Raw genomic sequence first — 25544 nt, 5'->3', positions numbered from 1 at the left:
GATTTCAGAGAATATTCAGTTGGTTTTCTAAAGTGAAGTAGGTTAAGCTGTTAAGAGCTGCTCAGAGAAACTGTGGATTCATGAATACATACAACTGCTATTTTCTACAAGTTTTCCTTCGCTGATAAGGATACATCCATGAAAAGATTGCAAAAACTGGACTCTTAAAAGTTGTTTGAAACTATAATGCCCAGCCAGTTGTGGTGGTTCATTCCTGTAATCCCAGTACTGGGGCGGCTGAGGCAGGAGGATGGTGAGTTCAAGGTCAGCCTGGGATACACAGTAAGACTGTATGCCTGAAAGTGAGTGTTCAGCTTTCTTCCCACGTGAAAATACTTTTTTTTTTTATTTTTTATTACTGGAGTTTGAACTCAGGGCCTACACGTTAAGCCACTCCATCAGCTCCTTTTTTGTGATGGCTTTTTCTCAAGACAGCATCTCACAAACTGTTTGCCAGGGCTGGCTTCGAGCTGAGATCCTCCCGATCTCTCCTCCTGAGAGGCATGGGCACCCAGTGAAATTATCTTTGTCTCCATTTCCTTTCTACCAAATGATAATATATGTAGGTTAATTTAATAATACCACATAGGGCACGGTAATGTACCACCTTACAGTACATTAGTATGTGATAGCAGTATCACCCATAGCACATTAACACATTCATTTCTACTTCTCTGCAACTAAGTGACTGAGGATACACATGCCCGCACCAGATCCATTTAAAACAGAACAAAAAGATACCAGCAATTAAAAGCAATTCCAGTACACATTCTAACTGATAACCACTTACCTCTGTGTCTTTTTTTGTAGAATCACCAAATCCATCCAGCTTATTTAAGTCTAGAAAGTGGCAAAAACTTATTAACTTGAGTTTCTTTTTCTGCTTTCCAAATTATTTCCATCCTAACCCTATTTTCAAGTGGTAAATTGAAAAGAGAATTATAACTGGAAACTTTAGCAAATCACTGAACTCTGCAGTGGAAGTAACAATAGATCCCCATCAGGTAGGGCTGTGAGGACAAGTGGAGTAACGTGAGAGTGCCTGACACACATGTTGAGTACATGGCAGGTACTCAAAGGTTACTCTTTCATCACTCTTTCCCCATGATCTCAAATATGGCTGAGTTATATAAATTTCAATCTGAATCTTACTGGTTTTTAAAGTTACTTAGATCTCTACTATTAGCACTTTAAAAGCTGTCCCACCAACCATAGCTGACCATACATCCCATAGCCATGATACATCCCAACTAAAAAAGAATATCAAGTCTATTTAGGTAAGTACTGAATTCTCAATCAAGAAAAGCAAACAACAAACAAGAGTTGGGAAAACAAACACCATTCAGAAATTCCTGCACAAGTTCAACAGCAGATTTTGCTTCCAGAGGCTCGAGCCACTCAGTCACACCAGTCCTCACACCTTCAGCCAAAACCTATGGGGAATTTAAAAGAGCAGAAAACATAGCTTAGTCAACAAGGGTGTATTTAATAATTCTGTTAATTGCAGTAACATCTGGAATTGCCAGGCATTGCTGAGGTGCTTTGTGTGCAGTATGGTAGTTAATCCCTCATATGTCTATGCAGTAGACATTACTACTACCCTCACTCTGAGAGATTAAACAGCTTGCTCAGTTACGCAATTAGCAATGGATAGTACTGGGATCGCATCCAGAAATCTGATTCTGTTGTGCCACAGAGGGGTCAGCACAAATGACACCAGTCCTGCCCTGAACATGCCTGTAGTTTTTTTAAGAATAGATACTACAGATGATATGAACAGGAAATGACACATGTAAAACTGAATGGAAGCTTATATAGAAATGATGTAAGTATGTACACATGTAGGAACAATACCTAAGCAGGATGAAGGAAAGGCAGTCAAGACAGGCTGCAATAGCCAAGCACAGAAGCTCACACCTGGAAATCCTAGCTATTCAGGAGGCAAGAGATTCGGAAGATCATGGTTCAATGCCAGTCTAGGCAAAGCTCTTGAGACCCCATCTCACCACTCAACAGTTAAAAAGCTGGGCATGGTGGCAATTCCCTGTCATTCCAGCTATGCAGGAAGCATAAGTAGTAGGACTGTGGTCCAGGCTGGCCCAGGCATGCATGTGAGACCCTATTCAAAGAATACCTAAAGCATAGGGTTTGGGGGTGTGGCTCAGGTGGTATAACACCTACCTAGCAAGCAAGCATCCGGCCCTGAGTTCAAACCCCTATTCCACAAAAAAAGAACACAAAGCCAGGGGAACAATGTGAGGCTTTGTCTGCAACTCAGCTGTGTGGAGACCATGGATTGCAGAGCAGGGAAGGAGCATAGAATACGATGAAGAGGTGAGACGACAAAGTGGAGGGCGGGGTATAGAAGGAACTGGGGTTGTATCATCAAAAGATCTTAAAAGTTTAAAAGATTTTTTGGATTCATATGGGAGACAACAGCCACCGTTTTTTTTTTTTGGCAAGAAAATGACATGATCAAGTAGGTAACAATTCCTTTGTCTAAGAAAAAGAGAAAGCACAATATTTTTCAGAAGAAATGATACAATAGAAACAATGAGTGATCTTTAGAGTGTGCTGGAGGGAGAAGATAAGGACTTTCAGATGGACACAGTAAGAGACTTCAAAGGACAAAAAGAAGAGTATACAAGCCCGGCACCAGTGGCTCATGCTATAATCCTAGCTGCTTGGGAGGCAGAGATCAAAAAGATCAAGGTTTGAGGCCAGGCCAGGCGAATAGTTCAAGACTCTATCTCAAAAATACTCAATACAAAAAAGGGCTGTCAAAGTGGCTCAAGTGGTACAGTGCCTGTCTAGCAAGTGTGAGGCCCTGAGTTCAAACCTCATACCGCCAAAAAAAACCAAAGGAAAAACATCCTACCCCCTTATAAAATACAGGGGTTGAACTTGAAGAGAGCATGGCCACATGCACATCTATGATTCTGTGAATTTTTAAGGGAGATGCCAACAAAGCACAGACTTCTAGATCAGAGAACTAACATGCATTCAAAGGACTCTTTTTTTCTTTTGGTGGGACTGGGATTTTAAACTCGGGGCTTCATGCTTACAAAGCAGATGCTCTACTGCTTGCCACACCTGTAGTCCACTTTGCTCTGGTTTGTTTTTTTGAAGATGAAGGGTCTATTTTTGCTGGCTGTCTTCAAACCACGATCCTCACAATCTCAGCCCCTCAAGTAGCTAGGATGATAGGTGTGAGCCACCAGGGTCCAGCCAATGAAAGGACTTAAAGCAGCACTTTACTTACTAGATAACATAACCACTTGGTGCACAGCAGAGTAGCAACTCCTAGCTGGAGTAGTAGGTGTGTTGTCAGGACAGAAGCTTTTACTAAAGTAAGACATAAGGTTTCTAACCACAGTATTGAAGGGGCAGTAGAATTTGGACAGAAAATGCTGGGGTGGGGAGGAATCTAGTTGGGAGAAGATACCAAGTTTCATTATGGACATACTGACAAGTGGGTAATAATTTGATGAAAGTTGGAAAGATGGGAACTGGGATCAGCTTAAAATGAGGGTCTGAATGGATAAGCTCTACAGAAGTGTGGCAAAAAAGGACAGAGTGTGAAGATAGAAGTATGATGTAAGCCCACATTAAATGTCCTGAAAGTGGAGCCTTCAAGAAAGAAGAAAGGTGAATGGCTAGTCATGGTGGCATATGTCTGTAATCCCAGCTATGCAAGAGGCATAGACAGAAGGGGTGCAGTCCAAGGCCAGTCCCAGGTAAAAAATGTGAATCTGAAAAAAAAAAAATAAATAAAAAATAACTAAAGCAAAAAAAAAAAAAAAGGGCAGGGGTGTGGCTCAAGTGGTAGAGCACCTGTCCAGCAAGTGTAGGTCTTTGAATACAAAATTCCAGTGCTGCCAAACAAAGAAAAGAAAAAAGAAGGTGAGAACGGTAGCAAAAGCATGAGTTTCGTACAAAGTATCCAACATTCTTGACATTGTTCTAGATTTTGAAGGCACAAAAGGATCTCTAGTAGACTAGAGACCATTTCTTTGTAAAGAAAGAAATGACTATGTTTGATAAACACTGACAGGGAGCATGTGAAGTTCTGAAGCAACATAAGACATTGTGCAGATCAATGCACCCAGGAAGGAGCTCACACAGAAAAAAGGTGGGAGAAGTATACACTGGGCAGGTCAAGACACACATCAGAAAGTGACAGTGTATGATACAGAAGCTACTATGAGCAAGGAGCTCAATACAGCAAGCATTGGGGGTTCACTGGGAATAGTGAGGAGGTTGTGAGATTAAGATAAAGAAATAAAGAGAAGAAATAAACATATGAAAATACGTTCAACATCATTAGCCATTAGGGAAATTCAAATCAAAACCACAAGAGGCCACTTTGTTCCTACTAGGATGGCTACAATCACAAAAACACACATCGAGTGTTGGTAAGGCTGTAGAGAAATGGGAACCCTCACACAATGCTAATAGGAATGTAAAATGGCACAACCAGGAGAATAGGTATAGCCTGCCAGTCCATCAGAAGTTTAAGCACAGAGCCTTGCGTGGTGGTATATGCTTCAAGACACAGCTGAAGCGGGAGAATCCCTTGAATACAGTAGTTCGCCTAGGCAAGACAATGAGACCACCTCCTGAGTTCATTCTCCAACATCACAGAAAAAAAAGGTTAAATATAATTACCGTATGACTCAGAAATTCCATCCAAGAGATATGAAAACAGCTTCACCCAAAAACATACATTAATGTTCAAAGCAACATTATTCATGATAGCCAAAAATAAAATGTCCATCAGCTGATGAACAGATGAACAAAATGTGGTATGTCAATAAATGGAATGTTATGTGGCAATAAAAAGGAACAAAGAACTACATTAAGTAGATCAGTGCAATCACACAGGCTGATGGAGATGCTGCTTCATTTAGGGGCGATGAAAATGTTCTAAAATTCATTATGGTGATGGCTGTATGACTTGGGTAAATTTATTAAAAGCCAGTGAATTATACGCTGAAAATGGGCAAATTTTGGGGAGATGGAGGGGGATAAAGGAGAATGATGGAGGGGATAAATTCAACTATGATACATTGTAAGACCTTCTGTAAATGTCACAACGTACCCCCAGTACAACAATTATAATAAAAAAAATCTTAAAATGGCCAAAAAAAGAAAAAAAAAAACCAGCAAATTTTATGAGCTGCAATTTATATCAATAAAACTAAAAAAGGAAAGAAGGAAGAAAGAATGAATGTGATCGCTTAAGTCTGTAATCCTAGGGAGGTAGCAATCAGGAGGATCGAGGTTCCAGGCCAGCCGGGGCAAAAATATAGTGAGATCCCCATTTCAACCAAGAGCTGGGAATGGTAGTGTGCAATATGGGGAAACACAAATGGAGGGTTGTTGTCCAGGCCTGCCCACACATACAGTGAGACCTTATCTCAAAAATAACCAATGCAAAAAGGGCTGGCAGATTGGTTCAGTAATATAGTGCCTGCCTAAGCAAATGCAAGGTCCTGAATTCAACTCCCAGCACAGAAAGAGAGAGAAGGTTATGTATATAAAAACTGTACATAGATGGTTTCTGGGAGGTAAAATAGATGGATGAATTCCCACCAAGAAAGAAGTCTTTGCTGGGCACTGGTGGCTCATGCCTATAATCCTACCTACTAAGGAGGCAGAGATCAGGAGGATCACAGTTTGAAGCCAGACTAGGCAAGTAGTTTGTGAAACCCTATCTCAAAAAAAAAAAAAAAAAAAAATCACAAAAAAGGGCTGATGGTGTGGCTCAAAGTGTAGGCTGTGAGTTCAAACTTCAGTACCATAAAAAAAAAAAGAGAAGAGATGAGAAATAAGCAGAGCAGCAGCTGGATAATAACTGTTCTGTGTGAGGACAGACATTGGAATTTTTACTAATTAAAATGAGGCATCCTCTTGAGATTTGTTAGATCAGAGCTAAATTTACTGAATCATAATTCTTGAAACACATGCTCGTTAATCTTTACCATTGATCAAAATGCCAGTTATCAATAGCAGACTATATATATATATTTGCATTTGGATAAACTGTCAGCTGACCCCATCATCTGCATAAAAACCAAACGCTCCAGTAGAAAAGGTGAAAGTCTGCAGCAGTTACTGATCCAATGTCCCTTTCATTGTAAGGACAATTGCTGCAGAAATACAATTAAGCTGCCCAAATTGCCAAAGGTATCAAATGAATACATTCAGAACAAAGTTTGAAGAAAGTAAAAGTTATATTAAACATTTTCATGAACAATGAAGTTAAGTTAGGAATTGCAGAAGGATACTTACAAGCAGGAATTTCAGTTCTCTGTGAAGATGATTCAGACAACCTCTGGGCTCTCCTGATTCCACTCTGATATTCTAAAAAGTACCCAGAGTGTCAGATTTCACTGGTAATCACATCTTCTCTGCATAAGGGTCACAGTAATTTCCATTTCAAATCACCCCCACATTAAAAAAACATGCTTCATAAAGCACCAATGAAGCCTGGGCACTGGTGGGTCACACCTGTGACTAATCCTAGCTACTCAGGAGGCAGAGATCAGAAGGATCACAGTTCTAATCCATCCCGGGGAAATAGTTTGAGAGACCCTATCTCAAAAAAAACCATCACAAAAAGGGCTGGTGGAGTGGCTCAAGGTATATGCCCTGAGTTCAAACCCCGGTACTACAAAATAAATAAGTAAATAAATAGCACCAATGAATTAAAATTAGGTTACACCTCATTCAGAACACCAGGACTGAGGTTTGAACTGAGAGCCTCATGCTTACTAGGCAGAGGCTCTACCACTTGAGCCACTCTGCCAGCCTCATTTAGAACATCTTACCCAGAGAGCAGCCGATATAGTAATCTACATCCAGCCCATCACACCCTCCCTCCATACCATGAACACGGGACAACTGCCCCTCACACACTCTCCAGCTCCTTCTCATAGAATTTCCAAGAGGACAAGTTAGGAAAAATTTAATTAATTAAAAACTAAAAACTCAAAGATTAATCATTATCACACACCAAAAACAAAGCCCAATAAAACTAATAGCTCACTATCATAGTCAGAGTTTAAAGTTTTACCTTGAAAGGAAAAACTGAATGTCAATGTATATAAACTCCTATTATAGGAAAAGAAAAGCACAAAGAATATAATTATCTATAATCCTACCACTCTGAGGACACCACTGTTAATGCTAGGCAGGCTTCTGTGTATATGTTTTAAAAACATAACCAAGGTTCATAGCTGATTCATGTACATATTAAATTCACACAGTGATTCAAAAGCATATTATTGTGAATATTTAAGTATTTTCCCTTTTTTTTTTTTTTTTTTTTGCCAAATGACCATTTCCTATTATTTTTAAGGATATTTTAAAACATGATTTTTAGTCAGGCATGGTGGCTCACACCTGCAATTCTAGATAATTGGAAGGCTAACATTGGGAGAACCATGATTTGAAGCCAGGCTGGGAAAGTTTTTGAAACACCCCCCACCCTCATCTTAACCAATGGCTGGGTGCAGTGGCACACCTGTCATTTCATCAGGAAGCTGAGATCAGGAGGATCAGTTTCAGGCCAACATGGGCAAAAATATCAGACCCTATCCCCAAAATAATAAGAAGAAAGCAAAAAGCATCTGCCTAGCAAGCACAAGGCTCCAAGTTCAAACCCCAGTACAGACAGAGGGAGAAAAGAAGAACAGAAAAGAAAGAAAAGAGGGAGGGAGGGAGGAAGGAAAAGAAAGGAAAGGAAAGGAAAGGAAGCAATCAAGCAAGTAATCAAGCCAGCCAGTCTGTCTATTTCTATGAATTTCATTATGGAAATGTATTTTAACTATTTCCCTGTTGAGCATTCAAATTGTGCTCTTACTACTTTGGAAACACTGCTATATCTCTGTATTGAATATCGTAAACATGAGTTTTTGTTTCTGACTAGCTTCTTAAGACAGACCCTAGACCTAAGTCTGAGGTAAGGACTTCCCGCAGTAGCAAGTCTTGAGAGGCTGCTGATATTTGCATCCTTAAGAACTGCAGAGACCCTAAGTCATTTTGATGATTCCACTTGAGTGCCCACTCAAGAAGCTGCATTAATCACAAGAAAATTCTAAGTTCTGGAATTGTGGAATTGTGAGCAACCGACAGCTTTGCTCACTTGGCAAAACCTCTCCTTGGCCCCCAGGGCCAGACAAGCCTTTCTCAGTTGTCCAGCCTCACACCCAGTGGCTACCAGGGTGGGAAACATGCAGCAGCAGAAATAAGCAAGTGAACTAGATTCAGAAAATTAAGGGACCCAAAGAGCAAATATGGACCCCTCTTACCAGAGTTGCAGTTGATGAGAGTGGAGGAATCTGAAGGATTTCATCCACGGGACTCCAAGAAATATCCAAAGTGATGGCAGTTTGTGATGGGATGACTGTATCATCCAAGACAGTGGACTTAAACAGCTCATACCGGGCAAAGCCTCTGGCTGTTACCTGAAAAGAGTGCAAACCAACAGAACTTTAGCTATGTGTTCACCTGGCAAAAACCCATTATCAAAACTACTGTGGTAGAGTGCCTGCCTAGCAAGTGCAAGGTCCTGAGTTCAAACTCCAACACTGCCAAAAAACTAGTTTGATTTTTGACACAAAAGAAGAAACAAAAACAATACCACCATACTCCATATGTTCAATCTAAATGTAAAAATAAGGTAATTCTTTTAAACCACAAATATTAGCTAAAACACAAGAAGGCACATACAGTTGGCACTCTGTATACATGAGTACAACATCTATGGATTCAACCAACCATGAATCAAAAATACTTTTTTAGCCAGGTGCAGTGGCTTGTGCCTGTAATCCCACCAACTCAGGAGATTGAGAGGACTGGGGTTCTGGGGTTCCAGGCCAGCCTTTGAAAAAGTTAGCAAGACCACCATCTCAATCAAGAAACCAGGCATGGTGCCACAGGCTTGTGGATCCCAACTATGTCATTCTCCAAACAGTTAGGTAGGACAACTATTTAACAAAGCATTCGCACTACATTAGGTATTAAAAGTCACCTAGCGATGATCTTTAGTAAAGGAAGACATGCATAGACAGGGTCAATGTACCACTGCACCATTTCACATGAGGGACTTGAGCATCTGCAGATTTAGGTATTTGAACCAATCCCCTCCAGACACTGAGGGATGACTGTATCTTAGCTAATATGAAAATAAATACAAACTTTTTTTGGGTGGGGGCAATACTGGGGTTTGAACTCAGGGCCTCTCACTTGCCAGGCAAGCACTGTGTCACCTGAGCCATGTCCCCAGCCCTTTTTGCTTTTAGATAGGGTCTTGAGCTTTTGCCCAGGGCCAGCCTTAAGACTGCAGTCCTCCTACCTCTGCCTCCTGTGTAGCTGAGATTACAGGTGTGGATTACCACGCCTGGCTTGTTTGTTGAGAATGAATCTCACTAACTTTTTTACCTAGCTGGTTCGCTAGCCTCTAACCAAGATCCTCCTATCTGTACCTTTTGAATAGCTTGGATTAGAAGACTGTATCACCTTGCCCAGCTGACACAAACATTTTGACATAAAAGTATCTGTAGTAAATAAACTCAAAAGGCAGCTCAGTAACAGTTTGAATAAAGTAACAAAGGAGAAAAACTTACAGTAGACAAGTGGTGTCTTTTCTTGTGTGAATTTTTTAGGTTTCCCAGAGTTACAGAGTAATTTTTATCAGCTACGGAACATGAAAGAAAGCAAAAAAAATTAGAGGTACAATTTAAAAATACATTGTTAGAGCTAGGCATGCTGGCACACACCTATAACTTCAGCACTCAGAAGTGTGAGTTCAAGGCCAGTCTGGGCTTGTCTCAAACAACTTTATATATATATATATATATATATATATATATATATACATATATACATACATTATATATATATATACATATATACATACATTATATATATACATATAAAATTAGACAGCTGGGTACAGTGGTGCACAACTGTAGTCCCAGCTGTACTTGAGAGGCTGAGATAGGTGGCCCACTTACACCTAGGAGTTAGAGACCAGCCTGGGCAACAAGCAAGACCCCATTCCCCCCACAAAAAAAGAAAAGGTTAAAAGCATAATTAAATTCCTACTATGAAACTGGATTTATACTGTCATTATATTCAGTTTTTCATACTCTAACAAAAATTTCCAAAACTACATATGAATCAAGTGAAACCCAAACAAAATAGGAATAAACTCCCATCTAGACTTCTTGGTGTTTCTGGAATACTTCCCACATGCTGCAAGTTACAAACTAGACTAGATTCAAGAAATTGCCCAGTGTTCCAGTGTATACCCTTCCCTCTTAACATCAATTTCCAGTAAAAACCACAAAACAGTAACTGTAGGAACACACACACAGAGTAAAGAGTAAGCACTCACCTTTACAAGTGACCACATACAAGACAATTCCTGCAACACCGTCATTTGTTGTGATAAGCTCAGCTCCTAGCCAACAGGTACCTTCAGGATCTGAGCTGTCACATCTCACCCAGAGGGGAGGAAGAGCAGTAGCTGGCCGATTCATCTTCAAATGGGTCATGTTAGGATTGTGAGCCATGGTATAAAGTCCAATGATCTGCCTTGAAAACGAGAGTAAGAAAAACAAATTACAGATAGAGATTGTATTTTCTTTTTGGCTCACAGTGGTGAGCATGTGCTTAGGAAGGCCCAGGGTTCAATCCCCAGCACCACCAAAAAAAATTTTTTTCTTTAAAAAGGTATCATGAAGGATCTCACAGAAACAACAACCTGGAAATGATGTGGCAAACCGCATACATACATATTTCACCCAAAGTGAGGACAGAGCACACCAGACTGATGAACACATACGTGCACCAGAAAGTGCTGGAGCGTGACCAGGTGGGAGCAACTCCCCATAGGAAGCTCTAGATGACGAGGGCCACAGGACTGGGACAGAAGTAGAGTATGAGATCACGCTAAAGACATAAGGAGGAACCCACAAGTGCACTAAAAGATACTCAGTCATTAGTACATTCTCAAGGATGTTTGAATGTGGGCCCTGAATTGGGTAACAGTATTATAATCAATGTCTCCAATGTACTGTCTATACTTTGTTAAAAAAAAAAAAAAGTGTGAGAGCTGGGTGTGATGTAAAGATATCAAAATTAAACATTACCCCAAAAATGTAGCTTAACTTTCTAGTTTTCAGAGATGAAAACAATTTACTATTACTAGATGTTTAAGAAATTTCTTTTTTTAAATTTAATTTTATTTATTTATTTTTTTCTTTTATTATTCATATGTGCATACAAGGCTTGGGTCATTTCTCCCCCTTGCCCCCACCCCCTCCCTTACCACCCACTCTGCCCCTTCCCTCTCCTCCCCACCCCCTCAACACCCAGCAGAAACTATTTTGCCCTTATTTCTAATTTTGTTGTAGAGAGAGTATAAGCAATAATAGGAAGGAACAAGAGTTTTTGCTGGTTGAGATAAGGATAGCTATACAGGGCATTGACTCACACTGATTTCCTGTGCATGTGTGTTACCTTCTAGGTTAATTCTTTTTGATCTAACCTTTTCTCTAGTTCCTGCTGCCCTTTTCCTATTGTCCTCAGTTGCTTTTAAGGTATCTGCTTTAGTTTCTCTGCGTTAACGGCAACAAATGCTAGCTAATTTTTTAGGTGTCTTACCTATCCTCACCCCTCCCTTGTGTGCTCTCACTTTTATCATGTGCTCAAAGTTCAATCCCCTTGTTGTGTTTACCCTTGATCTAATGTCCACATATGAGGGAGAACATACGATTTTTGGTCTTTTGGGCCAGGATAACCTCACTCAGAATGATGTTCTCCAATTCCATCCATTTACCAGCGAATGATAACATTTCGTTCTTCTTCATGGCTGCATAAAATTCCATTGTGTATAGATACCACATTAAGAAAGGAATTTCTAAGGGATTTTACATCAAAAAGGAAGTACAATAAGCTCAGACAGAAGGTCTGAAATACAATCAAGAATGATAAAAATGCTAAGTATGTTTTTTTTTATTTATTTATTTACTTATTTTGCAGTATTGGCCTTTGAACTCAGGACCTCAAGCTCACTAAGCAGTTGCTCTTACTGTTTGAGCTGCTCCACCAGCCCTCTTTGTGATGGTTTCTTTGATAGGGTCTCTCAAACTATTTCCTGGGATGGATTAGAACTGTGATCCTCCTGATCTCTGCCTCCTGAGTAGCTAGGATTACAGGTGTGCAACCAGTGCCTTGCAAAAGCAGTAAGTATATGATACGGATCAATCCAAACAAACACTGGCTGGAGAAAACCATACATCTGAAATGCTCAAGCTATGGAGGAGAAAACAGGACACATCATGGCTAAAACTCAAGGAACCATGAAGAAAGAGACTGATTAATTTACAACAAAAAAGTTTTCAAACTTTTATAAAGCAAATACACTAGCATGAAGGAAAATCACTTTGTGAACTGCTGTTATTAGTTTTCTGACTTAGTCCTCAAGAACTCCTTGAAGGTGAGTTTATGGTTTTAAGGCAGGAGGAGGCAGGCGGCAGGGAAGCAGGAAGAGAGCCTGAAGAGGCAGCTGCAAGCATTATAGGGTTTCTTTTTTTTTTTTTGCGGTACTGGGGCTTGAACTCAGGACCTACACCTTGAGCCACCAGCACCCAGCTAGGGTTCCAACAGGAGCAGGCTAGCATCTTGGCTAGGATAATTCCTGTGTGCAGGACTTTCACCATCCATGGCCCAGGCCCTCTAGCTCCCCTTGGTCCTTATGACAACTAAAAACACTCCTAAGTATTCCGGATGCCCAGTGGATAAGGAAACCTCCAGTGGAGGACCTCTGTCACTAGACAGTGAAGGCTCCTATGTGCCACTCATGAGGAATTTGGGTTTTATCATGAAGGCAATGAAGAACACCTAAAGGACTTTTAAGCAAGAAAGCAACACAATCAGGTTTTCATTTTATGACGACTGCTCTGGCAGCACTGAAAAAGAAAGACTGGAGGGGACCAGGTTAGACGCAAGGAAAACAACTAAGAAGTAACAACAAACTGATGGAGGGAGTGGAAAAAGAGGCAACGGAAAAAGAGGCAGCAACTGCAGTCCTTCTGGTCATATTCAAGATACTTACAAGGGCTGGGGCGTAGCTCAAGCGGTAGAGCACCTGCTCACCAAGCGCTAAGCTATAAGTTCAAACCCTAGTACCGCCTCTACCCAAAAGATTCCTATGTGACATCCAAGTAGAGCCATCCTCAGACATTTGGACCTACATATTGAGGGAGGAGGGAATAATGGAAAGGGAGATATCTGAACGCTAGATACACAGATGTGTGTGTGGGTGGGGGGTACTGGGAATTAAACTTGGGGCCTCGTACATGCTAGGCAGGAGTCATGCCCCTAGTCTTTTTTCTTTTTTAAGTTTGTTTTCAGATAGAGTCTTGACTTTTGCCCAGACTGGCCTGGAACCATGATCCTCCAGAGTTGTCCACACAACATTCAGCTTGTTTTTTGAGATAGGTCTCATTTTTGCCTGGGCTGGCATCAAACCACAATCCCATCTATGCCTCCTGAGTAGGGAGATTACAGGTGTGCACTAGCACACACAACCTATATTCATGATTTTTCAATGTTTATAAAAATGCTTCAGTTTAAATCCTACTCGCCACCTCTACCCCTATATAAAGAAATACTCACCTTGCTCTCCCAACTGGTAAAGCAAATGGCCCCACAGCTTCACCAGTAGAGAAGTCAGAAATAGCAGTTTCTTCAGAGGGTGGTTCTTCAACATAACTCGTCTCTTCCTTTTCAAAAGCCTTTAAAAACATTTTTATTATTTAACCAAATTGGAGAGAACTTAAGTGAGTACTCAACTCCTTCCTGTGTGAAGGAGTAACTACCATGCCACTTCTATATTCCTAAGCACAAATCTTGCCATCGCATCCCTCCACTCTCCCATAAAAAGGTATTGGTTTTAGTTGCTATGTGTACAGGAAGCATCTGTGTTCCAACATCCTAACTGACAAGCAAAAGGAAAGTACTGGGGAAACTCGGGAGACTTGTTGGAGTTTTCATTCCCCACCTGGAAGACATTGTTTCTAGAGTCCACAGCCCTCACTTTTCTTTTGAGACAGGTTCTTGCTGTACAGCCCACACTGACCCTGAACTTTTGATCCTCTTGCTCAGCCTCCCCAGGGCTAGAATTACAGACATGTGCCATCAGGCCCAGCCACATCCTTCATTTCTTATATCCACTCCTCTTAGCACTATCAGCTCATTGGTGCTACAGGGTTCTAATATCTATGTCTTCACAAAATAGTTCAATAATTCAGCTTTGGCAAAGATAACAATAATTGCAAAAGTTAGTACTTCTTGAGCATCACTATGTATTCAGTCACTGCTATAAGTTATCTTTTACTCTCATAAAAAAAATCCTAATACCTGAAGGTACCTGTTGGCTAGGAGCTGAGTTTATCACAACAAATGACAGTGTTGCAGGAATTGTCTTGTATGTGGTCACTTGTAAAGGTGAGTGCTTACTCTTTACTCTGTGTGTGTGTTCCTACAGTTACTGTTTTGTGGTTTTTGCTGGAAATTGATGTTAATAGGGAAGGGTATACACTGGAACACTGGGCATGCACCACCATGCCTGGTTTAGTTAAAAGCATTATACTAAGCAAAAGAAGTCAATTTCAAATGGTTGTACATTGACTTATTCCATTCATGACTCTTGAAAAGACAAAATTACAGTGAGTACAGAAGGGAGAAGAGATCAGCAATTAGCGGGGGTTCTGATTATAAAGGACTAACCTGAAGGAGGTTTTTGGTGAGGTGGAATTATTCTGTATCCCTACTGTGATTACAAGTTTCTATGCATGGGTCAAAATTACCAGAACTGAGCAACAAACGGAAAAAATCAATTTTATTGGCTTAATAATTGCACTTTCTTTTTTTGGGCAGGACTAGGATTGAAACTTAAGCAAGTACTTGCACTTGCTAGGCAGGTTCTCTACCACTTGAACCATGCTCCCAGCCCTTTTTGTTTTAGGTATTTGTCAAATGGGGTCTCGTGTTTATGTCCCAGCCAGCCTGGACCATGATCTTCCTATTTTCACTTCCCAAACAGCTGGGATGACAGGAATGAAAACTGTGCCCAGCTGTTGGTTGAGATGGGGTTTCACTAACTTTTTGCCCAGCTGGCCTAGAACTGTGATCTCCTGAGTAGCTAGATTATAGGTGTGAGTCACCATGCAGGATCTCACCTGGTACTACAAAATTTTAAATTACATATACGCTTGCACTATATTTCAACTAGACAAGACATCATCACCATGCTTATTCTTAAAAGAATTAGTATCTACTTTCACTAATGCTGCTAGAAAAATGTGTATACTTGAGAATATTCCCAAGGAACAAAATCTGGTTCATGAGAATTAAACAACCACAAAGCCTAAGCACTGCTTACCGCTTTTTCCACAATGAATACTGAGTCATTTTCATTTAGAATATTTTTCAGAGGATTTGGTTGACTTTTGCTGATCAGTTGCACTTGGATATCAGCCTGTTAAAAACAGATGTCAAGCAAGATTATACATACACATGCACGTGTGTGTGTATATGTATATGTATTTGTGCAAATATTCAAACACATAAAGACCAGTTGATTAGGAAACAAAATGTTTTCATTTACTTTACTGCCCATGTTATTTCTTATCTTTACAAAACCGAGCTCAGGCCGGTACAGCGCCCGCCTTGCAATGTGAGGCCCTGAGTTCAAACCCCAGTACTGAAGGACAAAAAGAAAGAAAGAAAGATAACCCAGCTCATATATCTGCACCTAGTCAGACTCAAGGCCCACCTGAAGCAGGTACTGTGCTAGGCTGGGGATACAGCTTAGTGGTAGAGGGCTTGCCTAGCATGCACAGGCCCTGGGTTCAATCCCCAGAACCATAAGAAGTAAATAAATAAATATATAAATATATGTATGTATCTATATGTATTTAATGCATTAATCTTATAAATGTTGGCTTTATCTCCCCAACTATGAAGCATTTATGAACACTTAGGACAAATCAGATTCTTAATAAATGTATGAATATGCAGAGCAGCTCTTTCATTATCATAAAGAACTAGAAACAACCAGATGTCCCTCAACCCATGACGAGATAACCACACTAGCACTCCGACACTCAGTAATAAAAGGGGATGACCTGAGACATGTAACATGAATCTCAAATGCATTATACTAACTGAAATAGCCAAACCCCAAGGGCTGTATGCTTTTATTTGTATGACATTCTGGAAATAACAAAACTATAGACAGAAAACAGATTAGTACTTGCCAGAGACTAGGGACAAGAGACAGCACTGACCATAAGGGGTCACGAGAAAACTTTTAGAGATGAAAGAAATATTCTATATCTTGATTATGGGATTGGTTATATGACTAAAAGTATTATGCCAAAGTTCATAGAACTATACCCAAAAGGGAGAAATTTACCATATGTACATTAACTTCAATATACCTAACTTAAAAATGCACAATTATAGGATCAATGACTTGTGTGTAAAAACCAAATAAACTGTTCATACCTCATAAATAAATGGATCTTTACAGATTCCTTTCTTTTCTTCATTGAATTCCCTGAAATGCAGAATCACATGTGAGAAACAGCTGTGGTATCTGTCCTATTATTTAAATTCAGAAGTTAGCTAGCATTTTATTTCTGCATATCAGTGGAACAAAAGCAAAGTACTTATGGTCGTTGTAAGACATAGTTTTAAAAAGGGGAAAAAGAATGCTGGTGGCTCATGGCTGTAATCCTAGCTACTCAGGAGGCAGAGATCAGAAGATCATGGTTCAAAACCAGCAGGGCAAATAGTCTGCAAGACCCTATCTCGACAAAACCCATCACAAAAACAGGGCTGGTGGAGTGGCTCCACTGTAGTCCCTGAGTCTAAACTCCAGTAACACAAAAAGAAAAAAAAAGAAGATAAAAGAACTAAAAAAAGAGACTTGTGACAGATATTAGACTGCAGGCTACAATTAGGGACATACTAGTTCTTAGAGGCAGCAAGAAATTAGGTTGCCTCCCCCAAACACATCACCAGTTAATTATAAAATGTAATCTACCACATGACTTTTGGAAAGTAAAAATGACTGGATTCAGACCTGTCACTGAATCAGTGATAGCCACTGAGAAGTTACTTATGGGTTCCAGGCCTTAGACTTCTGTAGCTCCACTTCTGGAGTTAATGCTAAAAAAACAGTAGTGCGATTATGTTGAACATTTCCTTTTAAAAATGTAAAAACCTTTAGGATATCATTTAATAATTAAATGTTTAATTCAAGAAAGATTTTTAATAGTGATCTCAAAACACATAAACTACAAACCATTAACATTCAAAATGCACATAGCCCGATCCTTTTGAACCAGTGAGGGAACCAAACATGACCTACTGAACAGGAAAACAGGCCTGTGAATGATTCACTTCTGCCATATTGTGCAAGACTGTGAATTACTCCTAACAGATATTTGCCTTTTACATATAACTCAGGAATATTAATTAATCAGCCACCAAATAATCATCTGTCAAGCACATGAATTATAGGCTGGCACTCTTGATTGATGCTGGTATATCAAACAAAACTATAGTTTTGACTGAAATCAGTTACAGGGAAACAAGCACTCTGACAGAGGCAAGAGCTTCCTATACAAGAAGTGGTTATGTTGAAGATTTAGCTACAGGCCTTGAATTTTATTCTGAAAGCCCAGAAGAACTTAGTAAAAGATTCTAAATGGAAAAGATCTCTGACAGTACTGTGGAGCATAACTTGGAGTACAGGAAAATGGCTGCAACTTTTAACACTTCGGAGAAAGGATAATGGCCTGACCTGGAACAGTTGGAGTGAAGGAAGAATAAGACTACTGAAAAGATGAGGGGGTGTGGGGGAAGGTGAAAGAGAAGGAAGTTGGGGTCTTGGATTTAGAACTCTAAACTCAGAGACATTCAGAAATAGAATGTCAGGTTAGGAGGAAAGATTAACTCAATCTTGGTGGCATTGATGTTGAGGTCCTATGTAAAACTCTCCAGCAGCTGAACACACAAGCACTGTAAGGCATACAAGAAAAGTAAGAGAACCTGCTGGCACAAGTGGAGAGAAACACTAAAATCACCCATGAAATATTGGTAAGTATCAAGTGTCTAAATAACGTTGTATCAACGGGGTACTGATCCATAAAATAACAACACAATGAAATACTATATAGCATCTAAAAACAATGAGGTATATCTATAGGCTCCATACTGCAAGATATCCAAGACATGGTTTCTTTTCTAAAGCTAGTCCTCTTTCTGTAATGTTAAAAAAAAAAATTTACTCATTACATTTTGTAAGTAGGAAAAAAAGACCATAGACAATTAAAAACTATAGCATTTACAGGATAATGGGGTACATCAGTAGACCTGAGAGCATGATGCTCCACCAGTAGCGGGCTTCACCTAGAATTTGTTAGAAAGGCAAATCTTTGGCCCCAGCTCAGACCCACGAAATCAGAAGCCCTGGCGATGGGTGGAGCCCAGCAGGTGATGCTGGCATACGCTCAGACTTGAGAACTACGGAATTAGATTTTTACGTAGACTGTAGAAGCTGATGGAAACCCCTTGGTAGGAGTACTTTACTGTAAGAATAAAGCGAACTCATGGGGAAATGAAATCAAAGTGCCTTTCAAAGTTTGCCAAGGCATCCTGTCGTTATCACAAAGGTAGCCTACATGGTCATTGTCTTGACTAGACTACCATAAGACTTCGGACATCTAGCTTTCCATATCCTGCGAGGCGCCTCTACTCATGACAAGTGTGTGCACCAACAGGATGGATAAACTACCTCCAGGAGTACTTGCCACCTTCGTCCCCCCCGCCTCCCGGGCCAAACCCACGCTGGACCGGAGAAGCCCTCCTCTCCCCAACTTCCAGACCCCAGAAAAGCTCAAGGAGCGCCCAGAGACTTTGGGCGGGGATGCCCAGAGGGAGAAGAGCTGTTCCTGAACCCCGGCCAACCACAGGGAGCGCGACTCACTGCAGGAGGCGAGAGTAGAACTCCTCAGCCGCTCGGTTCATGCGCTGCCACATCCCGCCCCAGCCACAGTCCGGTCCGGAACCGCCAAACTGAATTACGCGCCCGGGCGCTGACGTCAGAGGCTATGCCGGAACTACTTTTACACCAAGTTCCGAAGTGTCCGCGATGTTAAACTTTTGCTTTAGATCACCAAATGCTATTTCCAATTCCAATACTCCCCCATTCCTATCAGAAAAAAATTAAAATAAACATAGTAGTTGCGAAAAAGGGATAACGGCTGGAGAGTTGGCCCCGCCCACTTACGGATCACTCCGCGAAAAAGGAGTCCCTCCATTCTAAGCATTAGTATTAGTTTTAGAAAAAATAGGTACCGTTCTTTGACACACATAAAGAAATAGCACGTTACTTAAATTTTTGAAGCGTGGTAGAAAGGTATTTTGTAGCTCCATGTTGGTTCTGAGGCGGGGCAGGGTGGGAAGGACGAGATGCAGGATACATATACAGTGTGAGTGATAAGCACTTCCTTTTCCTGTGGGAGCAGCCGGGTCGAGAGGAGCGTGGCCTTCTCCTCTCCCCGCCATGGTAAGTGGAGGTCGTCTTCTCTGGACTTCTCCCGTGTTCCCAGGCCCAGTAAGGAAGGATGGAGGATTCAGGAAGTAAGAGCTTCAGAAGAGAAAGGGAGCAGACGAAAATCAGCAGCATCTGTTTCTGCGGGGAGCTGGGTTGTGCGCGATGCGGCAGCCATCTTAAAGGCAACGTGTGCGTGCCGGCACGGGCGGGCCTGCGAGCTACCCAGGAGGGTGCTGGGCTGTCTCAGAGGACTTCTAGGGTTCTAGCGTTCCTTGGGTTTTAGGAAACTTGGGTTCTGCTGGAAACCGAACCCTTCGCGGACTAAAGCCGAACTGGGGGTGGGAGAATATTTGAGGCCTTGCACTTTTAGGTGCTGTCTAGTGATGTGTATTTCCATATTTTAAGAGACTTTGTAAAAGGGGAAAACGAAATATGTTTATTAAAACTTTTCTGAATGCTTGTCTCCAGTTTTGGAATAGTTCCTTTAAAAGCACTTTCTGGTTCTTTCATTTTAAAAAGTAGTTCTGTTGCTTGTCACTTAAATGTTTGAGTCCCCAGTCAGCTCACACAGGTATGACTTTCTACTGTTCTGTACCTGGGGAGTTAGTGAACAAGACATAGGACGCGATCGCGGTTCAGTTTCACTGAACGCATAGTATTATATAGCATGGGCAGTGGAAATGGGCATTGTAGAGGCGGCCATGTTTCGACACGAAACGGTCATTTAACAGAATGGCCTGAAAGGTGGGGGACCATAGTAAGGGCTTCAGGGGAAAACTCACCAACTCAGGCAGTAAGAGATGGTCCTGAGTATAGTGACAAAGTGTCTGGGAGATGATATCGGAGAGGTATTGGTAGGGCACATTGTTTGGACCTTCTTTGGGACTTGGGCTTCATTCAGGTGAGAAGTCTTAGGAGAGTTGAAGAGAAGCCCTGATAAGTCGTCAGCATGTTTTAGAAGAGAGAGAGAGGAATGAGAGTTGAGATGGGTGAGCTCCAGACAACAAGATTTGCTGACAATTGGAATGCAAGTTAAGATGGTGACATCAAGCAAGCATTTTCCTGCACACTCTTGAGCATTGTGTTGGACATGTTTGCTTTGAAATGTTTGTGATAAGCCATTGTTTTTGAGACTTACGGCAGTTTTGAGTTGTAATTGCCCCAGCTGTAAGAATTTGTTGGAAGTATTAAGTAGTCAGGTGCTCTACCACTGAGCTACATCCCCAGCCTTGATTAATTAATAGAGCTGCTGATGTAATTTGTAGTTTAGTTTCTGAATTTTAAGTGTTGTCTTGCCTCACAAAATTAGCTAAGCAATGGCATTATTGGCACCTGAGAAGAGTTTATCTCTGATTATTGTTTGTCAATATGTCTTTCTCCTCCCACCCCCAGGCGTGTGCTCGTCCCCTGATATCAGTGTACTCCGAAAAGGGGGAGTCATCCGGCAAAAATGTCACTTTACCTGCTGTGTTCAAGGCTCCTATTCGACCAGATATTGTGAACTTTGTTCATACCAACCTGCGTAAGAACAACAGGCAGCCCTATGCTGTCAGTGAATTAGCAGGTATGGATTTACATTTTCTATGGGTTGGTGTTTTAAAGGGCTGCTTCACAGTAGTGATGAAATTCCATTTCATTGGTCCGTGTTTCTGAACAGCATGATTTTCTTGGATATTCTGATACTGGTTGCTACCATGTATAGTAAGTAACAAATGGGTACGATTATGTAGCTGAAACTTCTTATTTCTTCCCGATTTTAGGTCATCAGACCAGTGCTGAGTCTTGGGGTACTGGCAGAGCTGTGGCTCGAATTCCCAGAGTTCGGGGTGGTGGGACCCACCGATCTGGCCAGGGTGCCTTTGGAAATGTATCCTTTGCTTCACTACCTAGGCTGGTCAGTTTTCCTTGGGATTTATCAGGCTGGGCTCGATTTCTTCATGGGAATATATTTTGAAACGTGTATGTCTAAAAATACTCCCACTTAAGCATTACTCTAGACAAATGTTTTTTGTTAGAGCTTCATGTGGGGGAATTTTTGCTTGCAATGATGTCGTAATTTGCGTCTTACTCTGTTCTCAGCGACAGTTGCCTGCTGTCAGTAAGCTGGTTCAGAAGGTTGACGAAAATACTTACTGAGCAAGGCACAAATATGTTAATTCCCCAGATTTGAAGGAGGTTTGTGTTTTGCTTTGTTTTTGATGGCCCTGGGATTTGAGAGAGATGTGATCCTTAACTAAGGCAATAGATGTGTCGGGGAGGGCGCATGTTTGCGCCAACCAAAACCTGGCGTCGTTGGCACCGTAGAGTGAACACAACCCAAAAGCGATACGCCATCTGCTCTGCCCTGGCTGCTTCGGCCTTACCAGCACTGGTCATGTCTAAAGGTTTGTGAAACTTTCTAGTGGAAAAATGGTGCAAAAAACTCCTTTGCACTGAATCTGCTTATGTAAATTCTGTTCATCTCAGCATCTTGACTAAATACGTCTCTTTACTAAATAAATGCAAGGTCTGATTTCATAACAAGGCAACTATAGGTAGTAGCTGTGTAACTGGACAACTGATTATTCAAATAGTGATTGGGTCTATAATGGGAAAAGTAACTTCCATCACGTGACCTGGCACATTTTTAACGGTCAAGATGATGACATTCCACATAATCGGTCCGTGTTTCTGAAAAACATGATATTTGTGGAGATTCTGATTTGCCAGATGCTGTTTTGCATTGGTGGGATGTATAAAATGTTTGATCGTTGAAAGGATTGGGGTAGCCGGATAATTACTGATTCGGCTCTGTCAGGTCATCGTATTGAGGAAGTTCCTGAACTTCCTTTGGTGGTTGAAGATAAAGTTGAGGGTTACAAGAAGACCAAGGAGGCTGTTCTGCTGCTTAAGAAACTCAAAGCCTGGAATGACATCAAAAAGGTAGGTTTATGTGCACGTGTGCAGTATGGGAGTCACTGATGCGTACGAGAAAAGGCCGCTCTCATGACCCATTGTGAATTGGTTGCGTGATCCTTCCCTGTATAACAAGAACCACACATGACGAATACAGATGAGACGGTTGTCCTGAGAACAGTAGGTACAATGTAAATAGTCGTTAGCATGAACAACAGAGAATAATGGCAAGAGTCACTTTGAATGTCTGCTGACTGCGTTCACTTAAATTCAAGAAATGTAAAAACACATTTGGTTTAGTGTGAAAGACTTAATTTAATAAGAGTCCATCGTACAGGCCAAGTCCTTAGTGATGTTTATGGCTGTGTGTATAGGTATAGTCTTAGGCAAGTTTGTTTTTAACTGTGAATATCTGCTGACAAGACTATACATTGATGAGATGATACTGAAACCATTGGCTTTGTAGGTGTATGCCTCTCAGCGAATGAGAGCTGGCAAAGGAAAGATGAGAAACCGCCGTCGTCTCCAGCGCAGGGGGCCCTGCGTCATCTATAATGAGGACAATGGCATCATCAAGGCCTTCAGAAACATCCCTGGTAATTCTTGCACTGTGTGTGTGTCTTGACTGCCCTTGCTGTGCAAGCTCGCTTAGCTTTGCTCATGATGACATTCCACTCTATGGTCCGTGTTTCTGAAATGCATGATCTTTGTGGAAGTTCTGATTCCTGGCTGGCTGAATTACACCATCGAATTGAACATTGAAGCTTCACAGTAAGACAGTTCTCAGGTGCCTTATGTAGCACAATAAGCCATGAAAATGACTTGTTCTGTTGAAGTACAGGCTTTCTAATTTTCCTTTCCCTTTAAAAGGAATTACTCTGCTTAATGTAAGCAAACTGAACATTTTGAAGCTTGCTCCTGGTGGGCACGTGGGACGTTTCTGCATTTGGACTGAAGGTGCTTTCCGGAAATTAGATGACTTGTATGGCACTTGGCGTAAAGCTGCTTCCCTCAAGAGTAATTATAAGTGAGTGTTGTTCGTATTTGTTTACTTGGTGTGGATGCTTACACTGTACTTAAGAGTAACGGACTATGTTTCCTTTACATTCTCTGTATACTAGAATGGTAAATGCACTCACTACTTAATTTGGTCCATTTAAAAGAAATGATAGTGTAGTGGAAGCTGAGTTTTGGACAGTAAGCTGGTTTAGTCTCTTGGGGCTCATGGGGTTTTTTTGTTTTCTTTCATTCAGCCTTCCCATGCACAAGATGATGAATACAGACCTCAGCAGAATCTTGAAAAGCCCAGAGATCCAAAGAGCCCTTAGAGCACCACGGTAAAGTTTTGATACTTACAAATACAATTCTTGTCACACCCTTAAACTTACTGTGATGCTGAAACTGTGACTAATACAAATGTTCATGATGGTGCCTAACTCTTTATAGCAAAAAGATCCATCGCAGAGTCCTGAAGAAGAACCCACTGAAAAACCTGAGAATCATGTTGAAATTGAACCCATATGCAAAGACCATGCGCCGGAACACCATTCTTCGCCAGGCCAGAAATGTTGGTGATAAATTGTTTTTCATGATATGTCAGGTTTTATCTTGAAAGACTTTATTCTTACACTTTGTGCTTTATTTGTTACAGCACAAAATCCGGGTGAATAAAGCAGCAGCTGCATTGGCAGCCAAATCAGATGAGAAGGGGGCTGCAGAAAAGGGGGCTGAAGGCAAGAAGCCTGTGGTGATTAAGAAAGGAAAGAAGGCTGTTGATGTTAAGAAGCAGAAGAAGCCTTTGGGGAAAAAGGCTGCTGCTACCAAGAAACCAACAGCTGAAAAGAAACCTGCAGAAAAGAAGCCGGCCACAGAAGAAAAGAAGTCTGCTCCATAACTACTAAAATCTGTTTTATTCCATAAGGTCAAGTAATATAGGACAGCTTATATGAATAAAGACCTGATCAAAGATGCAGGGAGAAATGTGGCTTGTTTGGTGTGTTGTGTGCTCTCTTAAATAACTACTGTTTTTCCCTAATTCTCATCTTTTAATTTGCCCATGGTATAGGTCTGGTATAAAATGCACTAGATTTATATTTAATTTATACAATTGAATGAAAGATTCTCCCAAAACCTGATAGAAACAGTTTTGTAAATAACTATCTTAAGTAACAATGGCTAAAAGACATACCATAAGTATTGGTGCTTTTCAATTCAAATGCCCAAAGGGATAATTTTTCAAGTGGCCACAGAAGGGCACCAATGAGCTTGCCGGGTTGCTACACTGAAGTGAGGTGTTTAACTTGACCATTTTCGAGGAAATGCTTGTAAATTCTTATTTTGACTCATTGAAAATGTTCTGTGTGTACTAACCAAGCATAATACAGAGATGTTCATGAAGTATTCCCTAAACTAGTATTCTGGGTTTTGTTTTTTGCGGTACTAGGGTTTGAGACTCCACCAACCATTTTTTGCGGTGGCTTTTTTTTTTTTTTTTTTTTTTTTTTTTTGAGGTAGGGTCTCACCGAACTAGTTTTCCTGGTTTGAACTGCAGTCTTCCTGAGCGGCTAGGATTACAGAGGTGAGTCACCAGTCAGATGGTTTTGTATTTTGGCAGAGCTGGGCAATTGCCTCACGACAGGCCGCCTCCTTGCATCACTCCCCCAGCTCTCTTTACTAACCCCCTCACCGAGTCATAAATTCTGTCTGCAAATCTTGCCTCTTTAGAAGTTTCCCTTGATTTTTGTCCCGTTAGGGTCTGGAGTCACAACTCTTTCCTAGGGCCATGGTTTGGCTGGTTTCGGTCACGGTCGTAACGTGCACTGCGGGCTCTGGTGTGGAACGGCTCCTGGAGGCGCGGTGCAGGGCGTATCGCACACCTGCATCATTTGGAAGCATTTGCGAGGGAGCCGGCTATGGGGCTAAGGAACCTGGCTAAGCCCAAGACTTGATTCAGTGCCGGGCCTCCAGGTGCTTTGCGGCTCCTAAGCTCTATGCTTTAGGAATC

At 41.2% G+C, this 25544-nt stretch overlaps 2 protein-coding genes and 4 non-coding genes across 7 annotated transcripts in view; 5 read left to right on the top strand and 1 right to left on the bottom strand.

Moving 5' to 3' along the window:
• Zwilch (zwilch kinetochore protein) overlaps positions 1-19294 on the bottom strand; it is a 34649-nt gene extending 15355 nt beyond the window's left edge. For both annotated transcript variants that reach the window (XM_020165855.2, XM_074066269.1), the window contains exons 1-10: positions 19076-19294; positions 16588-16639; positions 15461-15556; positions 13693-13811; positions 10406-10605; positions 9633-9703; positions 8316-8471; positions 6295-6366; positions 1340-1433; positions 791-840 (exon numbers count right to left, since the gene is read on the bottom strand). In XM_020165855.2, the coding sequence (XP_020021444.1) occupies positions 791-840; positions 1340-1433; positions 6295-6366; positions 8316-8471; positions 9633-9703; positions 10406-10605; positions 13693-13811; positions 15461-15556; positions 16588-16639; positions 19076-19128 (963 nt within the window). In that variant the 5' untranslated portion in view covers positions 19129-19294. The remainder of the gene's footprint in view (positions 1-790; positions 841-1339; positions 1434-6294; positions 6367-8315; positions 8472-9632; positions 9704-10405; positions 10606-13692; positions 13812-15460; positions 15557-16587; positions 16640-19075) is intronic.
• A 259-nt stretch (positions 19295-19553) lies between these two features.
• Rpl4 (ribosomal protein L4) lies at positions 19554-24524 on the top strand. Its single transcript, XM_020165908.2, has 10 exons — positions 19554-19657; positions 21038-21209; positions 21406-21512; positions 21891-22029; positions 22443-22567; positions 23007-23136; positions 23411-23567; positions 23794-23877; positions 23987-24107; positions 24192-24524. The coding sequence occupies exons 1-10, from the start codon at positions 19655-19657 to the stop codon at positions 24432-24434; spliced, it is 1281 nt and encodes a 426-aa protein (XP_020021497.1). The 5' UTR covers positions 19554-19654; the 3' UTR covers positions 24435-24524.
• LOC141421069 (small nucleolar RNA SNORD18) lies at positions 21259-21329 on the top strand. Its single transcript, XR_012445758.1, has one exon. It is a non-coding gene; the product is annotated as a small nucleolar RNA SNORD18 (small nucleolar RNA).
• Positions 21686-21784, top strand: LOC141421074 (small nucleolar RNA SNORD16). The gene has a single exon (XR_012445762.1). It is a non-coding gene; the product is annotated as a small nucleolar RNA SNORD16 (small nucleolar RNA).
• Positions 22279-22350, top strand: LOC141421068 (small nucleolar RNA SNORD18). Its single transcript, XR_012445757.1, has one exon. It is a non-coding gene; the product is annotated as a small nucleolar RNA SNORD18 (small nucleolar RNA).
• On the top strand, positions 23196-23266 carry LOC141421067 (small nucleolar RNA SNORD18). Its single transcript, XR_012445756.1, has one exon. It is a non-coding gene; the product is annotated as a small nucleolar RNA SNORD18 (small nucleolar RNA).
• Positions 24525-25544: the final 1020 nt, after the last annotated feature.

The sequence above is a fragment of the Castor canadensis genome, chromosome 2, assembly GCF_047511655.1.
Source record: "Castor canadensis chromosome 2, mCasCan1.hap1v2, whole genome shotgun sequence".
Lineage (NCBI taxonomy): Eukaryota > Metazoa > Chordata > Mammalia > Rodentia > Castoridae > Castor > Castor canadensis.
Note: the sequence above shows the minus strand (reverse complement) of the source record. Positions and strands in the feature narration are given on the sequence as shown.

What these genes read in the sequence shown, in the direction of transcription:
- Rpl4 (XM_020165908.2), top strand. An exon ending in CCTGGAATGACATCAAAAAG is followed by an intron (nt 22,568 to 23,006) that starts GTAGGTTTATGT and finishes TTGGCTTTGTAG; the next exon opens with GTGTATGCCTCTCAGCGAAT. An exon ending in AGAGCCCTTAGAGCACCACG is followed by an intron (nt 23,878 to 23,986) that starts GTAAAGTTTTGA and finishes AACTCTTTATAG; the next exon opens with CAAAAAGATCCATCGCAGAG.